The sequence below is a fragment of the Lemur catta genome, chromosome 3 (genome assembly GCF_020740605.2).
Source record: "Lemur catta isolate mLemCat1 chromosome 3, mLemCat1.pri, whole genome shotgun sequence".
Taxonomy (NCBI): domain Eukaryota; kingdom Metazoa; phylum Chordata; class Mammalia; order Primates; family Lemuridae; genus Lemur; species Lemur catta.
This window is the reverse complement of record NC_059130.1, coordinates 23,187,583-23,206,748: the sequence shown is the minus strand read 5'-3', so window position 1 is coordinate 23,206,748 and position 19,166 is coordinate 23,187,583. Positions and strand designations below refer to the sequence as shown.

The window sequence follows — 19,166 nt, the reverse complement described above, 5'->3', positions numbered from 1 at the left end:
AACCGAGGCTCAGACAAGGATTAAGGGACATCCCAATTCTCACTGGTAATACCTAAAGGCAGGATTTTCTGACTCTAAGGTGAGGGTGCTCTTTCAAGTATATTAGTGTATCTATAGAAGGGTGGAGAGATATCAGGCTAGCAAATAATTATAGTAATAACAATAAGGACAATAGTGTAATCCTGAATACCTTTTTATACTATCAGAGCACTTTCACATCTATTATCACATTTTATTTTTGCAACTGTGTAAAAGAGTCAAGTAGAAAGTAGCATAATTTTATAGATGAGGACACAAAAGCTCAATGAGGTTAGGTGATCTGCCACGATTATGAATCAAGTGATAAACAGAAGTCATGACCAGATAAGACTAGCCACCACAGATAGTGAAGCATATTTAAGAGCACATGTTACCAAATAATGTATTTTCACATCATTATGAAATCAGCTATAAGTATGTTTTCCCTAGAGACTATGAAAGCAAAACATTTTCATTCTCAAGAGATCAACTGCTTCACACTTGTACCCAAATCTAACCAGCTGTAATTCTAATTGGCATTTGCTAATTAAAACAGCAGGGGGTTTTCAATGAGGCACTCTATCAACAAGTGGAAAAAAAATACAGCGCTGAGAAGTGTCAAATATGATCAACACACATAGCTTCATACTGCATGCAATTTTCAACCTCCAAACATGCTTTTTAAAAAACCCTGGCATTCACGATAAAGCAACACTGTTTTTTTATTTAATTTTGATGGGGTTGCTTTAATTACTAGTCTTTCATATTATTTTTAATCATGCTCCCCATCTTCACTCTACAGCCAAGAGGAGGTTAGAGACCATAGGCCTAGACTCTCAACTCTGTTCTATCAAGGGGAACCATCTACCAGAGAGCAAACCTACAGCCATTAACCAAAGAGAAAATTCCAAATTTTAATACAACTGGGGGATTTTTTTCTGGCACTTGGACTGTCTGAAAAAGTATGATTTTTTTTTTTAGTAGTTGGATTGACTGAGAAATATATTAAATACCTTTCTGGAAAACTGCAATTTTTTTTGTTCTAGTAAACGTTAAGAAAGTAAGTAAATGTTACGAAAATTAATCTAGGTACGTGCAGAATTGGATGTAAGCTTTGCTATTTAATATAACCAATACATAACTTAAAAATGACCATAAGCATCTATTTCTTCTCTCGCCTGAAACCACCAAATGACAGCAAAGGAATTTAAGAAAACATATATGAGAAAATGGTGGATGAAAAGTTCAGTAACCCTTTGGAAAATGGAAAGTGGCTGCAGGGATAGTAACAGACTAAGAGGAGCCATAGAAGCAAAACACAGGTGTCCAGCCAGGGGGTAATTATGAGACCAGAGACCCGCTCAATCCTCCAAGAGCCTTGGATTTACAAGTACAGGGCACGGCAAGGTGGGGAACTGAGAGAAGACCTGCACACCAAATAACTGGCAGGCCATGAGCCCTTCCCTCACACTGTATTTTCAATCTGAGCAACCAGGTAATCCATCCACACCTCCCCAAAGGAAAACATTAGAGGATCTGTCTCTGGAGAAAGTGAGTTGCCCAGTGAAAAAACTTCAACTTCAGCTACAGACATCAGGGAAGGCTCCCTCGATGTGAAAGCTGGCTCCCCAGCCAGTAACGCTGGGGTCAGGCCTGAGAGCCCATGCACCTGCGCCTGCCAGAGTTGCCGTCAGCTTGGTGGCACTTCCCTAGCACCTGTGCTCAGACAGCCAGGGGACACCAGACGGTTCAGGAAAACTACCAACAAGAACAAGAGATCCCAAAAGGAATTTAAAAAGAAGAGGAACCCTGGGTGACTATAGTTAATGATACAGTGTATTCTTGAGAGATGCTAGGAGAATGGATGTTAAGTGTTCTCACCACAAAGATGATAACCATGTGAGGCAATGTAAATTTCATTAGCGAGATTTAACCATTCCACAGTATGTATGTGCTTCAAGGCATCATGTTGTACACAATAAATACAATTTTATCTGTCAATTAAAAAAAATTAACGGCTAGGCGTTGTTGGCTCAAGCCTGTAATCCTAGCACTTCAGGAGGCTGACAGGAGAATTGCTTGAGGTCAGGAGTTTGAGACCAGCCTGAACAAGAGTAAGAACCCATCTCTACAAAAAATAGAAAAATTAGCCAGGCATGGTGGCACTCATCTATAGTCCCGGCTACTCAGGAGGCTGAGGCAGAAGGATCACTTGAGCCCAAGAGTTTGAGGTTGCAGTGAACTATGATTATGCCACTGCGCCCTAGCCTGAGTGACAGAGTGAGAGACTCTGTCTCCAAAAAATAAATAATTTTTTTTTTTTAAAGAGGGAGAAGGAGGAGCAACTAAAGAAAAGAGAGATAATGTAGTGGGCAGAGGAACACATTTAGAAAAGATATAGTAAATATCCTGCCTGGAATACATTTTAAAAAGCTATGATAAATGTCCCCAGAGAGCATATTTTGTCCTGGAAATGAGAACAGGATACAATTAAAATAACAAGCAGGGAACAAGAAACAGTTCTTGAAGAATGTAAACAAATACTATTATAAAGAATTAAAAATAAAATAGGAGAAAAGTCAAACAGCAGTATCCTGTAAAATAATGCCAGCTGCCTAAATCCCAATTTCTCCACATATCCTATAAAAACCGTGAGACTCACAAGGATGACAAAATCACCCCGAATCCATGCCTACTACAAAATTAGGAGTCAGAAAATACTATAAACTTCAATTTGCACAGGAGTAGAGAAATGAACATCCCAAACCAGCTAAGGCAGCTCCAAAACTCACACTAGAGAGTCAGGCAGAGTCTGTGCAGAAAGCAGTAGGGTTCTAGCAGTGCCAGACAGATCAAAATTTTTACCCCCCAAAAGAGACTCACACTCCAAATGGGAAAACAATGAGGACAGGTCTTAGACTTGGTGATCAGAGCAGTGGCTACTCAGGAAGTGAAAGGAAGGGACTGGGAAACACATGCAGCCAGGAATTGGGAGGGTACTGCTCTTGGGGAGAGACAACTCAGAAGTGGGACACGTCCCTTGACAGTTCTGTGGCAAAGGGAAAGAAGGAAGCAAGTGATGGAAATTCCTATAGAAACAAAAGAGAATCACAAAACCAGAAATCATGCCAACCCCATTCCCCACCAAAAAAAGAAGGCACCATTTAGCAAAGAAACTGCCTTTTCTGTATCAGTGAAAGAAGGTACTCTTGGAATTAAGAAGCCTATTAAGATTCCTAAACTTCTCACTCCAGTCCATATGGAATCCCTGCTACAGCTGGTTCAGGAAAATAAAGTCATTTCAATATAAATTGAAATATTCAGAATAGAAAGGAACAAAAAGACAAATGTTGATCACAGTCAGAAAAAAAAATAACTTAGGCACACGACACAGTCCACACTGTTGATGAGCACATAGTAAATGCTCAATCAATGTTAGCTGTAATTTAAAAAACAAATCATTCTCTGCTGAGAAGAAGAATCACTGTGTGCAGAGGACCATACTTAGGCCAGTAGGCTTTACTAATAAACAAAGGAGAAGATACTTACAACCACAACCAAGGGAAGAAAGGTACAAATTCAAATCCTCGAGATTGATGCTACCACAATCATTAATATGATTTTGGGGCCGGGAGCGGTGGCTCACGCCTGTAATCCTAGCACTCTGGGAGGCCGAGGTGGGCGGATCGTTTGAGCTCAGGGGTTTGCCACCAGCCTGAGCAAGAGTGAGATCCCATCTCTACTAAAAATAGAAATAAATTATATGGACAGCTAAAATTATATACAGAAAAATTAGCCGGGCATGGTGGCGCATGCCTGTAGTCCCAGCTACTCAGGAGACTGAGACAGGAGGATTGCTTGAGCCCATGAGTTTGAGGTTGCTGTGAGCTAGGCTGATGCCATGGCACTCTAGCCCAGGCAACAGGGTGAGACTCTGTCTCAAAAAAAAAAAAAAAAAAAAAAAATATGATTTTGGTTCAAAGTTCAGCTACAAGTAAATAGCCAGACAAATTTCCAGTTAGGCTGGGAAGAGTTCTTGGACCCAGTAATTCTTAATTAGTGGGCACAAGATGACAGTAGGGCTGGATAGGAAAAAGATGTCCCAGGGAGCAGCATCCAGGCCTTTCCATGGGCTCAGCTCACTCGTGTTCCAGCTTAGGGTGGCTGTGCCATTTGCTCTGCTCTAACACCCAACTCACTTCCTTCCTCTTGCTCTCTGCTCCCTCCTTCTGCTGCAGGTAAGGCATCCGAGATCCACTGGCCATCTTTCGTTTCCCCCAGGATGGACTCCAGGTCTATTTCATCCATGGTGCTCCCCTCAGAGGACAGTAGTTTATCCAAACCAAATTTGAGTATCTCACTCAACTTGAATGCAGAAAACAAAAAAAGTCCAGTTAGTTCGCATGAAAACAAACATTAGGATATTGGAGATTTGCTAAGTGGCTTAACAGCACCAGGCATATTCCTTCCCTGAGGGACAGACAGGCTTTCTTCTCTCCCCATCACAGATGACACCAACCAGGGCTGTTAAACAGTCGGATGATGGGCAAACAGTGAGGTGATAAATGATGGTCAGAGCTGTTGACTTTGATAACTCTCCATAACAACAACAATAACAAATTCTATGCGCCTCCATTTTTTTTGAAGAATAACCTTAATTTCCTGAATTTTCTATAGCACCTCTCACTGACTCTTTTTCACAGGCATTCCCAGCAACATGACAAGTCAGAGGCCCTGTTAGCTACTTTCCTGCCTCTCCACTGCCAACATCTTAGGAAGAGAAGGCCACACTGAGTACATCTACCATAAACTGACTCCTTTCCTTTGGCAATTTATTTTCCTGTCACAGTGCTCTATGGAAACCACCTTGGCAAAGACCAGCAACCACTCCTGATCACGAGGCCCAAATGAAGGCCATTTCTCCATCTGAATCTTCCTGGATGTGCCTCTAGCACTGCATTATCCTGCTTCTCTTCCCTTATCCCTCTCCAGGGTACCCTCTATGCCTTATGGCTGCAGGAACCACCCAGAAAGCTTAGATGATTTTTCCTGGATTTCACTTGCTACTTCCAACTTTGTACCTACCTAAGCCCTAACTCCAAGATCCTGAACTAACTTGGAGTCACACCTTGGGCCCTTGTTCACATCTTCCCCTTTCAGAGTGGGTGAATTACCTCTAGATCATCTATTTTGTGAGTATCTTGGAAATCTTCAGGTATTCTGTAATAGCTTGGGAAAAAGTTAGATAGCCCACCTATGCATGAACACACCTGGATACATTTATATCTAACCTTGGCATACATAACCAAGATGACTGGCTTTGGCAGCTGGTACCAAAAATAGAAGAAAGCCAACTATTTATGATAAGAATTAGTCCATACTGGGACCCTCCTCTCAACCTCTGTGTATTTCCACTTGCCTCCTGGCTCTCCCTAGTTACTGCTCACTTATGATGTGTCTTAGTCATTACGGAACTACATGTGTTTTTATGAGGAGCAATATTTTATAGTAATTAACAGCATGTGCTTGGAAGTTAGAGAATGCTTGGATTGGAGTTCTAAATCTGAATGACGTTGAGCAAATTACTTAAGATGGGAATAAAGATAGTACCTATCTCATTCTGTTGTTATTCTTATTCACTGAAAACCGGCAAAGAGCATCTAAGATAATACTTAGCATACAGTAAGCATTTAATAAATGTTCCCTATATCTATATCTGCCTTTCTCTGTTTCTACTGTGTTCTCCCTGCAGAAAATAAACCTGCTTCCTTCTTGCAGGACTTTGGAACTCCATACTGCTTAGACTTACCAAACAAGAACCATATCTTTTACTATTGATTTTTTGGCATTTAAAAAAAATCCCCTGCTTTGAGACAAAGGCACTGGGTTATTACCTTTGCTTTTGGCAACCGCAATAACTCAGTCTGGACAGGGAAGAGATAAATCAGACATCACAGCCAGAAGGTAACTTTCCAACAACCATGAGCTGGGCAAGAGGCCCGATAGAGCCCCTCAAACAGCTCCCTCCACTGGAAGAGACTTACTGACATCTTACTGACAACTCTTCCTCCTCTGACGCCCAGAATGTGGGCTTTCCGAGGCTCTGCCATTTACCCCTTCACCATACCCAATGGGGAACTTGTCTCTCTCAAGGCTCTATGGGAACTATTCTATGAGAATTGTATTTAGGAGTATTACAGTATACTCCTACCTCTATTCTCAAGCTTTTATCTTACCATTTGTAATTGTCTCAAAACGTACAGCCTGCCCTACCACCGTTAGGGTTAAGTGCGTGCATCAGAGTCAGCAACAAAAGAAAAAAACAGAAAAAGGAAAGAAACCACACTTACCCACCTAAGACCCTAAGATAAATAAAAACCGAACAAATAAAACCCAGCATTACTCTTTTTAGTTCTAGTCCCAAATAAATGAAATCTTGAGCCTTTCCTATAAGTCACTGACTTCCTAACAAAAATGCTGATATGTAAAGATAAGTATTGGCCTTTGTGGATATGATAACCATAGGAGAAAATTGCTCTTTATAACCCATGCTCAGACTCATTATAAACTTGGTAACTCTGCTTGTATTAATAACACTGTGTAATTTTTTCCCTTTTAAATACTTGTTGTATTTTTCATTTGATAAACTAGCCCCCTTAAAGCCTAGTCTCTCTTACAAACTTCTGCAAATGAAATTTTTTCTGAGTCTTCCTCTAACAGTAATTTATGGTATATTGTACTTTTACTGCAAACCCTGTTGACTAAAGCCTAAATTATCTTTATCTTTCTAAAACTCTGCCCTGCCTCCTAACTTCCTAATTTCTATTCTCCTCATATCCAGGCTTAAAACCCCACAGGCATCTTTGGATTTTCTGTCTCTAACGCCCTACCTCTCAACAGCAGCCAACCCATCATGTGGCCTTTTGCAATGTTTCTACCACCAGACCCTCCTACTGCCACTGCCCTTGGCAGACATCTATTACTCTCTTCACGCGTGGATCTTTCTAGTATCTGAGGAGTTGGTCTCTCTGCATCCAGCCCCTCATTCCTGGGGCAGGACCAAAGGACCTGGGATATATTATTAATATGGGTTCTAATTTTAACCCAAGGGCCACTATAGAATAACTTTAAGTCCTCTTCCAAAAGAGAGCTCTTTCTAAACTCTTCCAAGCCAGCATTTGACTTCCACCCAATAGTCCCTTCTTCAAGCAAATTAACTCTAGTCCTTTCATCCATTTTTTCTATGGCATAATTTTGAATTTCTGATCTCATTTGCTCTCCCTTTGAGTGTGAAGTAAATAATATAAGCCACTGATCAAAGGGTCTGGAATTAAGAAGGAGGTACAGAATTATTATTGATTATGCTAAGTTCTTTAACTGATTCTCTGCCCTTGGAAGTAACTAGTGCTATTCTCATTTTTAGAAAAATAAAGAGAGTATATCAAAGAGGTTAAGATGTCTGTTCAAACCCACACAGCCAATACATGAGGAGGTTTGGATCTGAATTCCATTTAGATAGCCCAGAGCCCATCCTCCTTAGTCCATGTTCTCCGGCCTTTATGGATCATCCTCATTTTGCACACAGTAGCTACCAGGGCAAGTGTGACTTAGGCCAGGGAACAAAGATGGAGGTGGGGAAAGCGGGTGGTTAGTTCCAGTTCTTTTCATTTACATTCTCCTCCAAAGAGAGCACTGACATATTCTAAAATGAAGAACAATATTATTATACCTGGAGGTCAGCATCGGCTGAAGGTTTCTGGGCTCCCAGAGTAAAATGGCCTCCTTCTATGATCATGTTGGTGAGCTGCAGTTTGGAGGCTGCCTTCCTATAGACTATTTCTTCCACGGTGTCTCGGCCAATCAGCCGAATAACCTTAACAGACCTGTACACCAGTGAAATGAGAGCAGTGTGCTGTAAGAGTCTGCAAAGCTGGGCAAAAGCATGCAAGGTAAGTACACCTAAAAGGAAACAAAGCCAAATACCATATTCAAGGTACAATTAAAAGGATATTGTTTAATTTGGACCTGAGCATTTCTTAGAAAGAATTGGACTCAAATTCTCTCTGAACCTTTCGAAAGGAGTTAAGGATGATGAGGTGACCATAACTAGGATTCCTTATCTGTGGCCAAAAGAAAGCTCTGGTAAAACTAAATTATCCTCAGGTCAAAGAGTAGCACCTATCTTTTTAATTTAGCTCCATAGCCTCATAACCCCATTTTTTAACTGAGTTAGACCCTAACTCAAGAAGGATGAGTTAATTTCTAACGGTTCCTTCTTATTATTTCACTATTTAATTTTGCTCTTTAAAAGTCTGGGCCGGGCACGGTGGCTCACACCTGTAATCCTAGCACTCTGGGAGGCCGAGGCAGGTGGATCGTTTGAGCTCAGGAGTTCAAGACCAGCTTGAGCAAAAGCGAGACCCCATCTCTACTAAAAAAAAATGGAAATTAGCTGGGCAACTAAAAATATATAGGAAAAATTAGCCAGGCATGGTGGTGCATGCCTGTAGTCCCAGCTACTCGGGAGGCTGAGGCAGGAGGATCGCTTGAGCCCAGGAGTTTGAGGTTGCTGTGAGCTAGGCTGACGCCACGGCACTCACTCTAGCCTAGGCAACAGAGTGAGACTCTGTCTCAAAAAAAAAAAAAAGTAAGTCTGGCCAGGCACAGTGGCTCACACTTGTAATCCTAGCACTTTGGGAGGACAAGGCAGGAGGATTGCTTGAGGTCAGGAGTTTGAGACCAGCCTGAGCAAGAGCAAGACCCAATGTCTACAAAAAATAGAAAAATTAGCTAGGCATGGTGGTGGGCACCTATAGTCCCAGCTACTTGGGAGGCTGAGGCAGGAGACTCACTTGAGCCCAGGAGTTTAAGGTTGCTGTGAGATAGGCTGATGCCACTGCATTCTAGCCCAGGATACAGAGCAAGACCTTGTCTCAAAAAAGAAAAAAAAAAAAGTAAGTCTGGACTGATAATGTGACCCACCCAATACTACTCCTAGGAATCAACACAACAGACAGGACTAAAACCTGGTGGTCTCTCAACTCCCAGTTTGGGACTGTCACCAGGACTACATTCTTCACCTTCCTCCCAACCCAGAACCACTGCCGAGCAAGCCAAGGAAGTGGAAAAATGCTGATGCCTACATCACTCACTTGTTCTGGCCAATTCGGTGAGCCCTGGCAGCTGCTTGCAAGTCATTCTGAGGATTAAAATCACTGTCGACAAAAATCACAGTATCTGCTGCCGTTAAGTTCATGCCAACTCCACCTGAAACAAAGCAGAAAGGAATGTGATTGGAAGCACATGAGGAGTAGAAAATAAAGACACAAGGCTAGAGTGGGTCAGACCAATAAACTGAAATAGTCAAAACTGGCTTCACCCTTCCAACAAACACCCAACTCCAGAACTTTGCAGTGGTTGGAAGTGCTACCTGACCTTATATTGCCTGACTTGGGAAAATGTAATTATGGAATGTAACAGAACAAGGGGAGCAGGGGTAAGTGGCAAAAGTGGATAATCAAGTTAGTGCTGTGAAGGCATTTTAAATCTCTTCTGCTTAAAAACCTTGATCAGAATAGTCTGTGGAAAAAATCTACATGTTCTTTCAGAAAACAGCTTTCAATATTAGAGAGGTCTGCTGTGGACACTGTTAAAAAAAGAGTGTTTACATCAACTGCAAGTTACAACTAGGTAGTAAGATCCCTGATACAAGTTGCTGAGAAGAGGGGATGACATCACACTCCTAAGCAGAGCAGGAAACCACCCCTCCAATTGGAGAAAACTTTCATGAGTCTTTTCTGTACTTGTTTCCTCATTAATCAAAAGAGAAAGTAACAAAACCAAAGGCGAGACAAGAACACTTCACGGAACAACTTTCTGGTCTTTCCTCAGTGCTGCAGGAAAAGGGCTGAGGAAGTATGCTGGGTCCCAGGAATTAATTAAGGGAACCATGACAGTAATTTGCAGCCTTCTCTTTGATTAATGTGAAAACAAGTACAAAACAGACTCCCCCTGGCCAGGGTCGTCAGAGCTTGTTACTGAAACAAGCAAGCCTGAAAGGGCTTTTTCCAAGAGCCTGAGTTAAGGACAGACTTTTGAGAGGGACTACTGACTCTAAGCTGGATCTCAAGACAAGTCAGGCAGGAAAATGCTAATTAAAGCCTGCATGTAAAATTAAAGTCAGTACAAAGAGATAATAACAACTGATTACTGAGAGGTGCTAAATTATACCTAACAATAATAATGATAGCTACACTTATGCTGTGAGTACTACTTGCCAGGCATTGTTCTAAGCACTTTACATGTATCAACTCCTTTAACCCTCAGAACAACCCTGAGTAGTTACTATGATTATGCCCATCTTACAGATGTTGAAATGGAAGCACAGAGAGGTTCAGGGACTTATCTGAGGTTGCACAGTTAGAAGATGAGAGAGCCAGGATTCCTTCCCATATGGTGTGGGTCCACAGTCTGTGCTTTTATCCACTATACTATAATACCTCCCAGGCACTTATTTCATTTAAAAATGTGCTCCATAAAAATTATCTTCTTATGGAATTAATGTCTGAGTTCAGCTCTTGCTCACTGAGGGGTGATATTTTTATATATAAGCTATATCTGTATTTGTTTGGGACATATTCATGAGCTAACACTGCCATCTGGTGGCAATTTAAATAAATGAAAATGCTGCAAAACTGCAGCCAGACCGTGATAGCAAACACAACAGTGTATGGACAGTGTATGGAAACGGCTGATATCCAGGACTGTTTCTGCTCCTAAAAGAGCTACTCTGAGTCCTTCAAGGAGATTAACTGAAAAGCAGAGTTGTCCTTCTTTTTAATTTTAGACATTTCAAACATGCTGCTGCTCTCTGAATATGAAGATTGGCAAAATCACTGAAGCATAAATGGAACTATTTTCCCAACACTGATGGTGTATCTGCCCTGATCCTTCCAGTTTCTCCTAAGAATACCCCAGAGATGACTGATCATGTGAGTAAATGGCTGAGACTCGGGGTGCGGTCTGTGATCTTGGGAAGTGAGGCCAAATGAATCTGATTATATCTTGTATTATTAATTTTATTAGGGAGATACAACATACACAGGTGAAATAATCTCCTTATAAAGGACTATATCTCATACTTCTTTTATATATCCTTTTAGTACTAGGCACTTATAAAACTTTTTAAATAAGACTGAACTCTCTTTTTATAAAAATATTGACCCGTCTTTACTATAGAGGACACACATCCCTTTCATGTTCCTACATGTATTGTTCCTGCATGTATTCATCAATTCACACGCCACCGCCATCAAGATTTAGGTCTATAAAAAATAAGATAATGAAACTAAGATTCTATGTGTTCAAAACTACTTTAAGGTCTGCTTGCTCTAGTTCATGTGTATAACTTCACCTCCAAGAACTGATTCAAATTAATCATCTATGAAAGCACTCTGTAACTGGTAAAGCACTACAAATTTTATATGTAATATTTATGATTTAAGTCATATGCAGACAATGTCATAAATAATTCTAAAAAGCTGGCAGTTTCAATAAAATCACATTTTTTAAACAACAAGATTTTTGCTGAGCTTTGACAACACTATTCCAGAGGTACTTAGGGAGGAAGGGCAAATAGCAGACTGTTATTTTATTTCCCAAATTCATGATTAGGAATATAAATAAAACTTTCCACAAAATCACAGAAATCATTCAGGATACTTCCAAGTCAGTGGTCAAAGCAGATCAGAATTACCTTCCAAACAACACCAGCCTTACTTCTTTGATGAGATGACAGCTTGCACAGGTTAGATAGAAAAAAGCACCATGCTAGAAGTTCAGCACCTTGACAAACTGTGCCAACTACCTCAATTCCTCTTGTTTTACACTCCTCAGTAATAACTTTCCCTTTCAGAGAATTAAGGAAAAATGTACTAACAGCAGGGATTTGTAAAAGTACTCCATCGCCCCTTGTGTGTCTGCTTTAGTCAATGGCTACGTGGCCTACCTGCCCTGGTACTCAGAAGGAAAATGAAAATGGGCTGCTGTCCAAAGTTCTTAATGGCCAAGTGTCTCTCTTCTCCTCTCACGGAACCATCCACACGCTCATAGCTGTAGCCTTTACACAGAGGAAGAAAACAGAGAAATCGTAATCCTTTTCAAGTGCTCTCTGGGGAACCAAAAATTAAGTCTGCCCAAAACCAAAGGCCAATGTTGTCCCCATCCATATACAGCCATGGCCCTACTTGAAGCAAATCCCATGGGAAAAATTTAAATGTAGGGGGACAATTTATCATTTCATAAAATAACTCACCATAACATACTCCTCTGGGGTTTTCAAATACATGCAGTTGATGTCTTTGGCATTTACGGAGTTAAGACTCAATTTTAACTATTCCCAACCAGTCCCAAATGTCCACACTGTGTGGTAGTTTCTAATCTTGCTGAGACACGATCTCTATCTGTACAAGCAGTAAGACAAGTACTCAGAGCAGGTCAGCGAGCCTGCTTGCTGGCACAGATCTGCCTTTTGGGGAAGCGTCAGGGTTTTCCGCCCGGGACCAGACACCCATGTCAGGAAGTGGAGCTGCAAGCTCAGGCCGTGTCTGTGCATCTGGGACTCGCCAGTGTGCCAATGGCATTTCTGCAAGTGTCCACTGGACCAGGTGTACTGTCATACTTAGAGGGCATCAAGTGGATCTGAGAGACCCACCCTGGACTAATTTTTTACATTGTACGGTCTAGAGCTGATACTTTTACACCACTGGGCTCACAATCAACCAATGTTACAGCCTTTTCCCATCATCCCACATCAATCTTATTATATATTAAACAGAGTTCCCAAGTAACCTAACCTACATTCTCTATTGTCTATATAGAAAAAAATTGATCTTATCTTTTCTGTGGTTTATTTGTGGGATCTCTTTTAATATTCATCTTATTTACTGATCCTCAGTAAGTGCTCAATCATTGAGGTCAATGTTATGAGACACTGAGAGCTCTAGTCACCAAAACTGTTTATCATACATTTTCAAAAACACTCAACATTTCCACAACACTTGCTCCAGCGCTCATAATTTTAAATCACAGAAGTGATGGGAACGTGGGTGTTCTGCCCACGTGCCTCTCCCTACTCTCAATCCTTGCCTTCACACCCCACTCTCCACTCTCCACACTTTAAGTCTAAAAAAGCCTTAAGTAATGTAGTGGCCAAGGGTGTCACCTCTGTAATCCATATAGTCTTGGAGAATATCCAACATCTGGGTCATTTGGGAGAAAAGTAAAACCCGATGGCCCCTGGCAAGGAAAAAAAGAAAGGAAAAACTGCCAATTCTAGTATTTAAGGTGAGTTTCCCTCAGGCAAAACTTACCAAAGAATACAAGTTTATAAATAAATGAAATACTGAAGTAGAAATATAAATGTCCTATAATTTACAGAGACTTCTTCAGAAACCACCCTAAATGCCTTATATAAGAATATACCTCCCCATGTAGCTATGTCCTTCAGAGCAGTTGTTCTCAAACTAGAGTGGAGATATTCCCAGGGGCATGTGTCAATGCACTGGGGGTATAAGAAGCCCTAGAATAACCAATGTGCCTCTTTCTGGAGTGTCAATTTGCTCAATGGAAAGAAATACAAGCCTTCATTTTAACAGCAAAATAAGATATGTTAAGAGTAAAATGTAAAAATTCAAACACACAAACCCCACAGAAACTGGAGACCCTGAGGAGCCTGTGGTCAGCTGCATATCGCTATTGTCTATGTGGGGGTGTAAAGTCACTATCTTCTTATCTATGGTTATATTGCTTGAAAAGTCTGAGAAGTCTCACTTTAGGGAAGCAAGGGGCAGGTGACATCTCATCTCCCATGACATATAACAAACTGATGTATAGGAAGAATAGAGAGGAAAGAAGGAGGCAAAATGATGGATTAAGTCAAGAACAAAGTCAAGCCTATAGCCTCTTGTTACCAGCCATTATTTTAAATTTGCACGAAGAAGCACAACACTGTCAAAACAGTATTTTTATTATGAAAACTAATTTAATAGGAGCTTGCAACAAGTGTAAGAGGAACAATTATGGAGAACTCTTAAAACTCTAGTCCCAAATGGGTGGAAAAAGCATTGAATTTGACGTTGAGGACCTCAATTCTAATCTCATCTCTGTCAGTTGCTGGCTTTGTCACCCTTGAAGTCACATAACCTTTCTGAATCTATGAAATGAAAAAGTTGGGCAGACAATATGTCCTTTTCCAATTCTAACACACGTATGGTAGATATATCAGAGCCAATAAAAATATAGTAAGACATGCAATTATTTAACTTGCACATTCCTAAGGTTGGGCAATTTTGCCAAATCTGAAGTTTTGGGTTAGTTCAGGTCATATCTGAGGCAGTCATCCCAAAAGGACAACTCTGAAATCCTTGGGAGTCTGGGCTTTTCCTAGACTCCTCCTTCCCTCTGGTGCCTTGGAGGATCAAGTAGAAGCTGGACACAGGTCCGCCGGACACTAATTAAACCTGGTCTTCTAATGCCCAACTTGTGTAAAGAGTCCCTCAAGATCCCCTTGAGTTCAAATCAAACCCCATGGGTAAACAAAAAGAAAGTTTACTGAGTCCTTATTATGTGCTAATTCAATACAAGGTTCCAGCAGGCAATTATAAAAGAAATGTTCTATGTTGTTGCTGTCCCTGTGGAGCCAAACAATACAGTTGGAGTGATACGGTTGACATACACCCATTAACCAGATTGCAGACTAAAGTGGTACATTGCCAAGTGCTAGCTTAGGATCTTTCTGCTGTAGGAATTCAAGAAACGAAAGAATGACTGGAGAGGGGGAGAGGTAGGATGGGGCGGAAGGGGGTGGGAGTGTAGTGACAAGGAAGGTAGAACCTGAATCAAGGTCTTGAAAAAAGAAAAGCTGGAATCAGCCTCAACAAATCAGTGAGCCCCTCATTATTCAGGTCTTAACAGTCATTAGCTCAGAGCAGAAAATGTGAACCTGTCACCTACCTGGAATACAGGAATGCCAGCAGCTTATCCAGTAGGTGAAGTTTCCCACTAGCCTCAATCAGGTGCTCTCCAACTTCAAAAGGCTCTGGCTCCACACCTGGAAAACAAAGAACCCACTGCCAGTAACGTGCCCTCCATCAGGGAAGACTTCCTGAGTAAAGACAGGCTACGCTCCTTCTAACTGAGAGTGGGCCCAAGCCTCATCTCTCTTTGAGGCATTTCATAATCAGTTGTCTGCATGATCATCTCAGTGCTGCTTAACACCAATCACAGAGCCTGCAGCACCCAGCAAGCCTAAGGAACATTTATCTGAGTAATAAACTCACTCTTGAGGAAACTGAGACACTAGAAGATGCTAAACATCAATGAGACCCAAAATCGGAATCTTGGGGCTCTCACTCTAGAAGTGAATCAAGAAATAGGCTTCTGTGTATAAACTAGTGATTCTCAAGGTATGGGGTGGCAGCCAGAATAACTCGGAGGGCTTCTTTCAAAATCTTCATGTTCTCAACACCTCCAACCCCTTAAAAAAATTCTGATATGCACCTAATTGAGATTCTGTGAAATTTTTTAACAGTTCCTGGCACTACTTGGTAAAGACTCCCTTAAAATGACTGCAGCAAACCCTCGGCTTTGATCCTATCTATCCTGGAGCCTCCATGGGCACAGAAGTCCTGGAGCTGCTCCAAGAGCTACCAATCAGAGTGAATCAAAAAAGCCCCAGTGTGAATAAAAATGAAAACACTACACATCAGAATTTGTAGGATGCAGCCAAAGCAGTGCTTACAGGGAAATTTACAGGAGCCTGTAAGATGAAGGGGAAATAGGAAAGGAGTCTAAGAAGAACAGATGTAAGGTAGGTGGAGAAGAGAGAGTGTTACCCCAGAAGCCAAGGGAGGAAAGCATTTCAAAAAGAAGTGCTTGAGCGTGCCAAAAGCTTCTGAGAGGACAACTGAAACATGAGCTGACAAGGAACCATCAGTTGGGCAACATGGAGATCACCAGTGACCTTGGAATAGTGGTGATGGAAGGCCAACCAGTGGGTTCAAGACAATGGAAATCTAATCATGAAGAAATGATCAGATAAATCTAGACGATGACACATTCCATAAAACCACTGGCCTTGATTCCTCATGTCAGGAAAGATAAAAAAAAAAAAAAAAAGGCACGTGTGCACACACAAAAAAATCTGAAGAATGTTTCTAGATTATAGGAGAATAAAGAGACATGACAAATGCAGTGCAAGACCTATGACTGGATCTTGGAAAAGAAGAAAAGAAAGAGAAAAGGAAGGAAAGGAGAGGAAAGGAGAAAGGAAAAGAAAAACATACCTGTAAGGGATGTTATGGGAACAACTGAAGAAACTTGAATATGAACAATATATAACACCAATACAAAGAAACTGAGAATAAAGACACAGTAAATATAAGCAATTCTAAGAATTTTGCTATAATTTTGGCCTCAGAAATGTTAACAAAAAATAATGAGGAAAAAAAAGGGCACTGCCTTACCATCAAACAAATATGGGTGATCCACACACTTTCGGAGCTGGGACAAGATATTCTGAAGTTTAACTTTCTTTGCCATCTCATTTGCAAATGCATCTGAAATTTACAAAAACAGAGAGAGATGGATGCTATTGAACCAAAAAAAGAAGAAAAAAAAAAGCCTATGTTTCCACAAATAACATTGTCTCCACAATATATCCTTCAAACAGGTTATCAACCTCCCAAATTTCATCTGAATTGCATTGAGAATTCACAGCACATTTATATGAAATTTTCTTAACCACCATTTTGTTTTAAGAAAGAAGCCTAAACTATAAAGTGAACTCAGGAATATTTTGTTATTCTTTTGCAAAATTCTAAATTTCCTTAACTGTTTTTGTGCAGTCGGGGGCCAAAAACATGCAAATTGAGAGACTATTCCACTCCTATCTCTCCCTTGCCATTCTCAATTCCTCCCAGTGAATTTAATTCAATAAAAAAAGTTTTGTCATCTATTAAATACAATAGTCCCCTCTTAATCTGTGGGGGATACGTTCCAAGACCTCCAGTAACTGCCTGGAACATTAGTACCAAACCCTAAATATACTGTTTCTTTCCTGTACATACATAACTATGATAAAGTTTAATTTGTAAATTAGGCACCGTAAGAGATTGACAACACTAATAAAACAGAACCATTATGACTATAATTTCGCAGAAGATTCATTCTTAGCAACCTCAGCATACGAATTTTTTTCTTTCCTTATTGAGTCAAGATCTTTCACCTTTTCCCTTAAAGGAAGCACTTTACGGCTTTTCTTTGGCTTTATTCAAAATGCCAGCATCATGATTCTTGTGCTTTGGGGCCATTATTAAGTAAAATAAGGGTTACTAGAACAGAAGCACTGAGATACTGATACCACGACAGTCGATCTCATAACAGAGCCAGGTACTAAGTGACTAAGGCAGGCAGTGCTGACAGCACGGAGACGCTGGACAAAGGGAGGAGTCATAGCCCAGGAAGGATGGCATGAGATTTCACTATGCTACTCAGAATGGTGCATGCAATTTAAAACTTATGAATTGTTTACTTCTGGAATTTTCCATTTATATTTTCAGACCACAGTTCACTGTGGGTAACTGAAACCGTGGAAAGTGAAACCGTGGCGAAGGGGGACTCCTGTATCTGATAGGGTGGAAGGATGAAAGGCATGACTGGGACACCTAGAAGTATTTGTCAATTACAGGCAATAAGGAAAACTGGTGGGGGGGGGGAGGAACTTTCACAACTGTAACAACCAATTCTGTGTTACATTTAAGGTACTGTCACAGTCTCACTGTAGCTGACCTGAATTATCCAGAAAACAAAATTTTGAATTGTTGGTATACAAAGTGAGTATGATTACTCGGCCGGGCGTGGTGGCTCATGCCTGTAATCCCAGCTTTCTGGGAGGCCAAGACGGGAGGATAGCTGCAGCTCAGGGGTTTGACACCAGCCTGAGCACAGTGAGACCCTGTCTCTATCCCTAGAAACAAGAAACAAAAAAAAAATACACAAAACCCAGTCGGGCACTGTGGTGCTTGCCTGTCATCCCAGCTACCTGGGAGGCTGAGGCAGAAGGATCATCTGCTCACAGCCCAGGACCTGGAGCCTGCAGTGACCCACAAAGTGAGTATGATTACAAAATATTTCCCTGCATGAAAATCACATCCTTGTTTAGTTTCTAAATGTGTAAGTGCCCCCCTGATTACCTAGGTCTTTCATCAAAATGGCCTTGTAGCATTTTTTCTGCAATGCTGACATGCCGTGGTATATCACTACTTCTGACTTCTTGGGAAGCTCCGTAGCTACCTCAGCTTTCACTCGCCTCAGCAGAAATGGCTGCAAGAGTCTGTGCAACTCACTGGCTGTATAAGAAAAAAATACAGGAAGTGTGGGACAAATGTAGAACCAAGGCATTGAACTACTACAGAATGTATAGCAACTTATTTTTGTTTCTCGTTTTCATGTTAATCCTGCTTTCTAGGCCAGTACGGTAATTTTTCACAGTGTTTCTTCCTTTACTGGGATCTTCTTCCCAACTCCTTCTGGAATCATTACTGGCTCTTAACCCAAGGACTAATGACATAACACTCAAAGAATTTGATTCTTACTAATAATATCATTTGCACAAAACTCTTTTGTTTTCACAGTATTTTTGCATTTAATCTTACTGATCAGCACAACAGTTTAGAAATGTAGGGCAAGTAATACTGTTCCCATTTTTATAGCTGAGTTAAGTGAGGCTCAAGGAAATTAAGTAGTTATTCAAACTCACACAGCTGGGATGGATGTGAATTTCTGCAACATTCAGATTTGGTTCTTTTGACTTTGAACCCCTTGCCCCTTCCCCAGGTGTCTTCAAAATGTCAAAATAAAGGGAGCCCCAGGTGCCTTGAATTTCAGAAACCACCCTAAATTAGAATTATACTAAATGTAGGGTTGCCATATACAGCAAATAAAAATACAGGTGCCCAGTTAAATTTGAATTTCATAGAAACAATGAATAACTTGAATACAAGTATGTCCCATGTAATATTTAACTGTGTATCCCATATTTTATCTGGGAACCCTAAACATGGGAGCAATCAGAGCAGGTTCCCCAGGTA

The 19,166-nt window shown here is 40.9% G+C and overlaps 1 protein-coding gene across 2 annotated transcripts in view; it reads right to left on the bottom strand.

Moving 5' to 3' along the window:
- Window positions 1-19,166, bottom strand: part of CHD1L (chromodomain helicase DNA binding protein 1 like) — a 44,043-nt gene that overhangs the window by 10,709 nt on the left and 14,168 nt on the right. For both annotated transcript variants that reach the window (XR_006733821.1, XM_045544836.1), the window contains exons 8-15: window positions 18,270-18,425; window positions 16,542-16,634; window positions 15,031-15,127; window positions 13,241-13,314; window positions 12,026-12,136; window positions 9,171-9,285; window positions 7,748-7,901; window positions 4,218-4,383 (exon numbers count right to left, since the gene is read on the bottom strand). Coding sequence is in view for 1 of the 2 variants with exons in the window: in XM_045544836.1 (XP_045400792.1) it covers window positions 4,218-4,383; window positions 7,748-7,901; window positions 9,171-9,285; window positions 12,026-12,136; window positions 13,241-13,314; window positions 15,031-15,127; window positions 16,542-16,634; window positions 18,270-18,425 (966 nt within the window). In the remaining variant the exon portion in view is untranslated. The remainder of the gene's footprint in view (window positions 1-4,217; window positions 4,384-7,747; window positions 7,902-9,170; window positions 9,286-12,025; window positions 12,137-13,240; window positions 13,315-15,030; window positions 15,128-16,541; window positions 16,635-18,269; window positions 18,426-19,166) is intronic.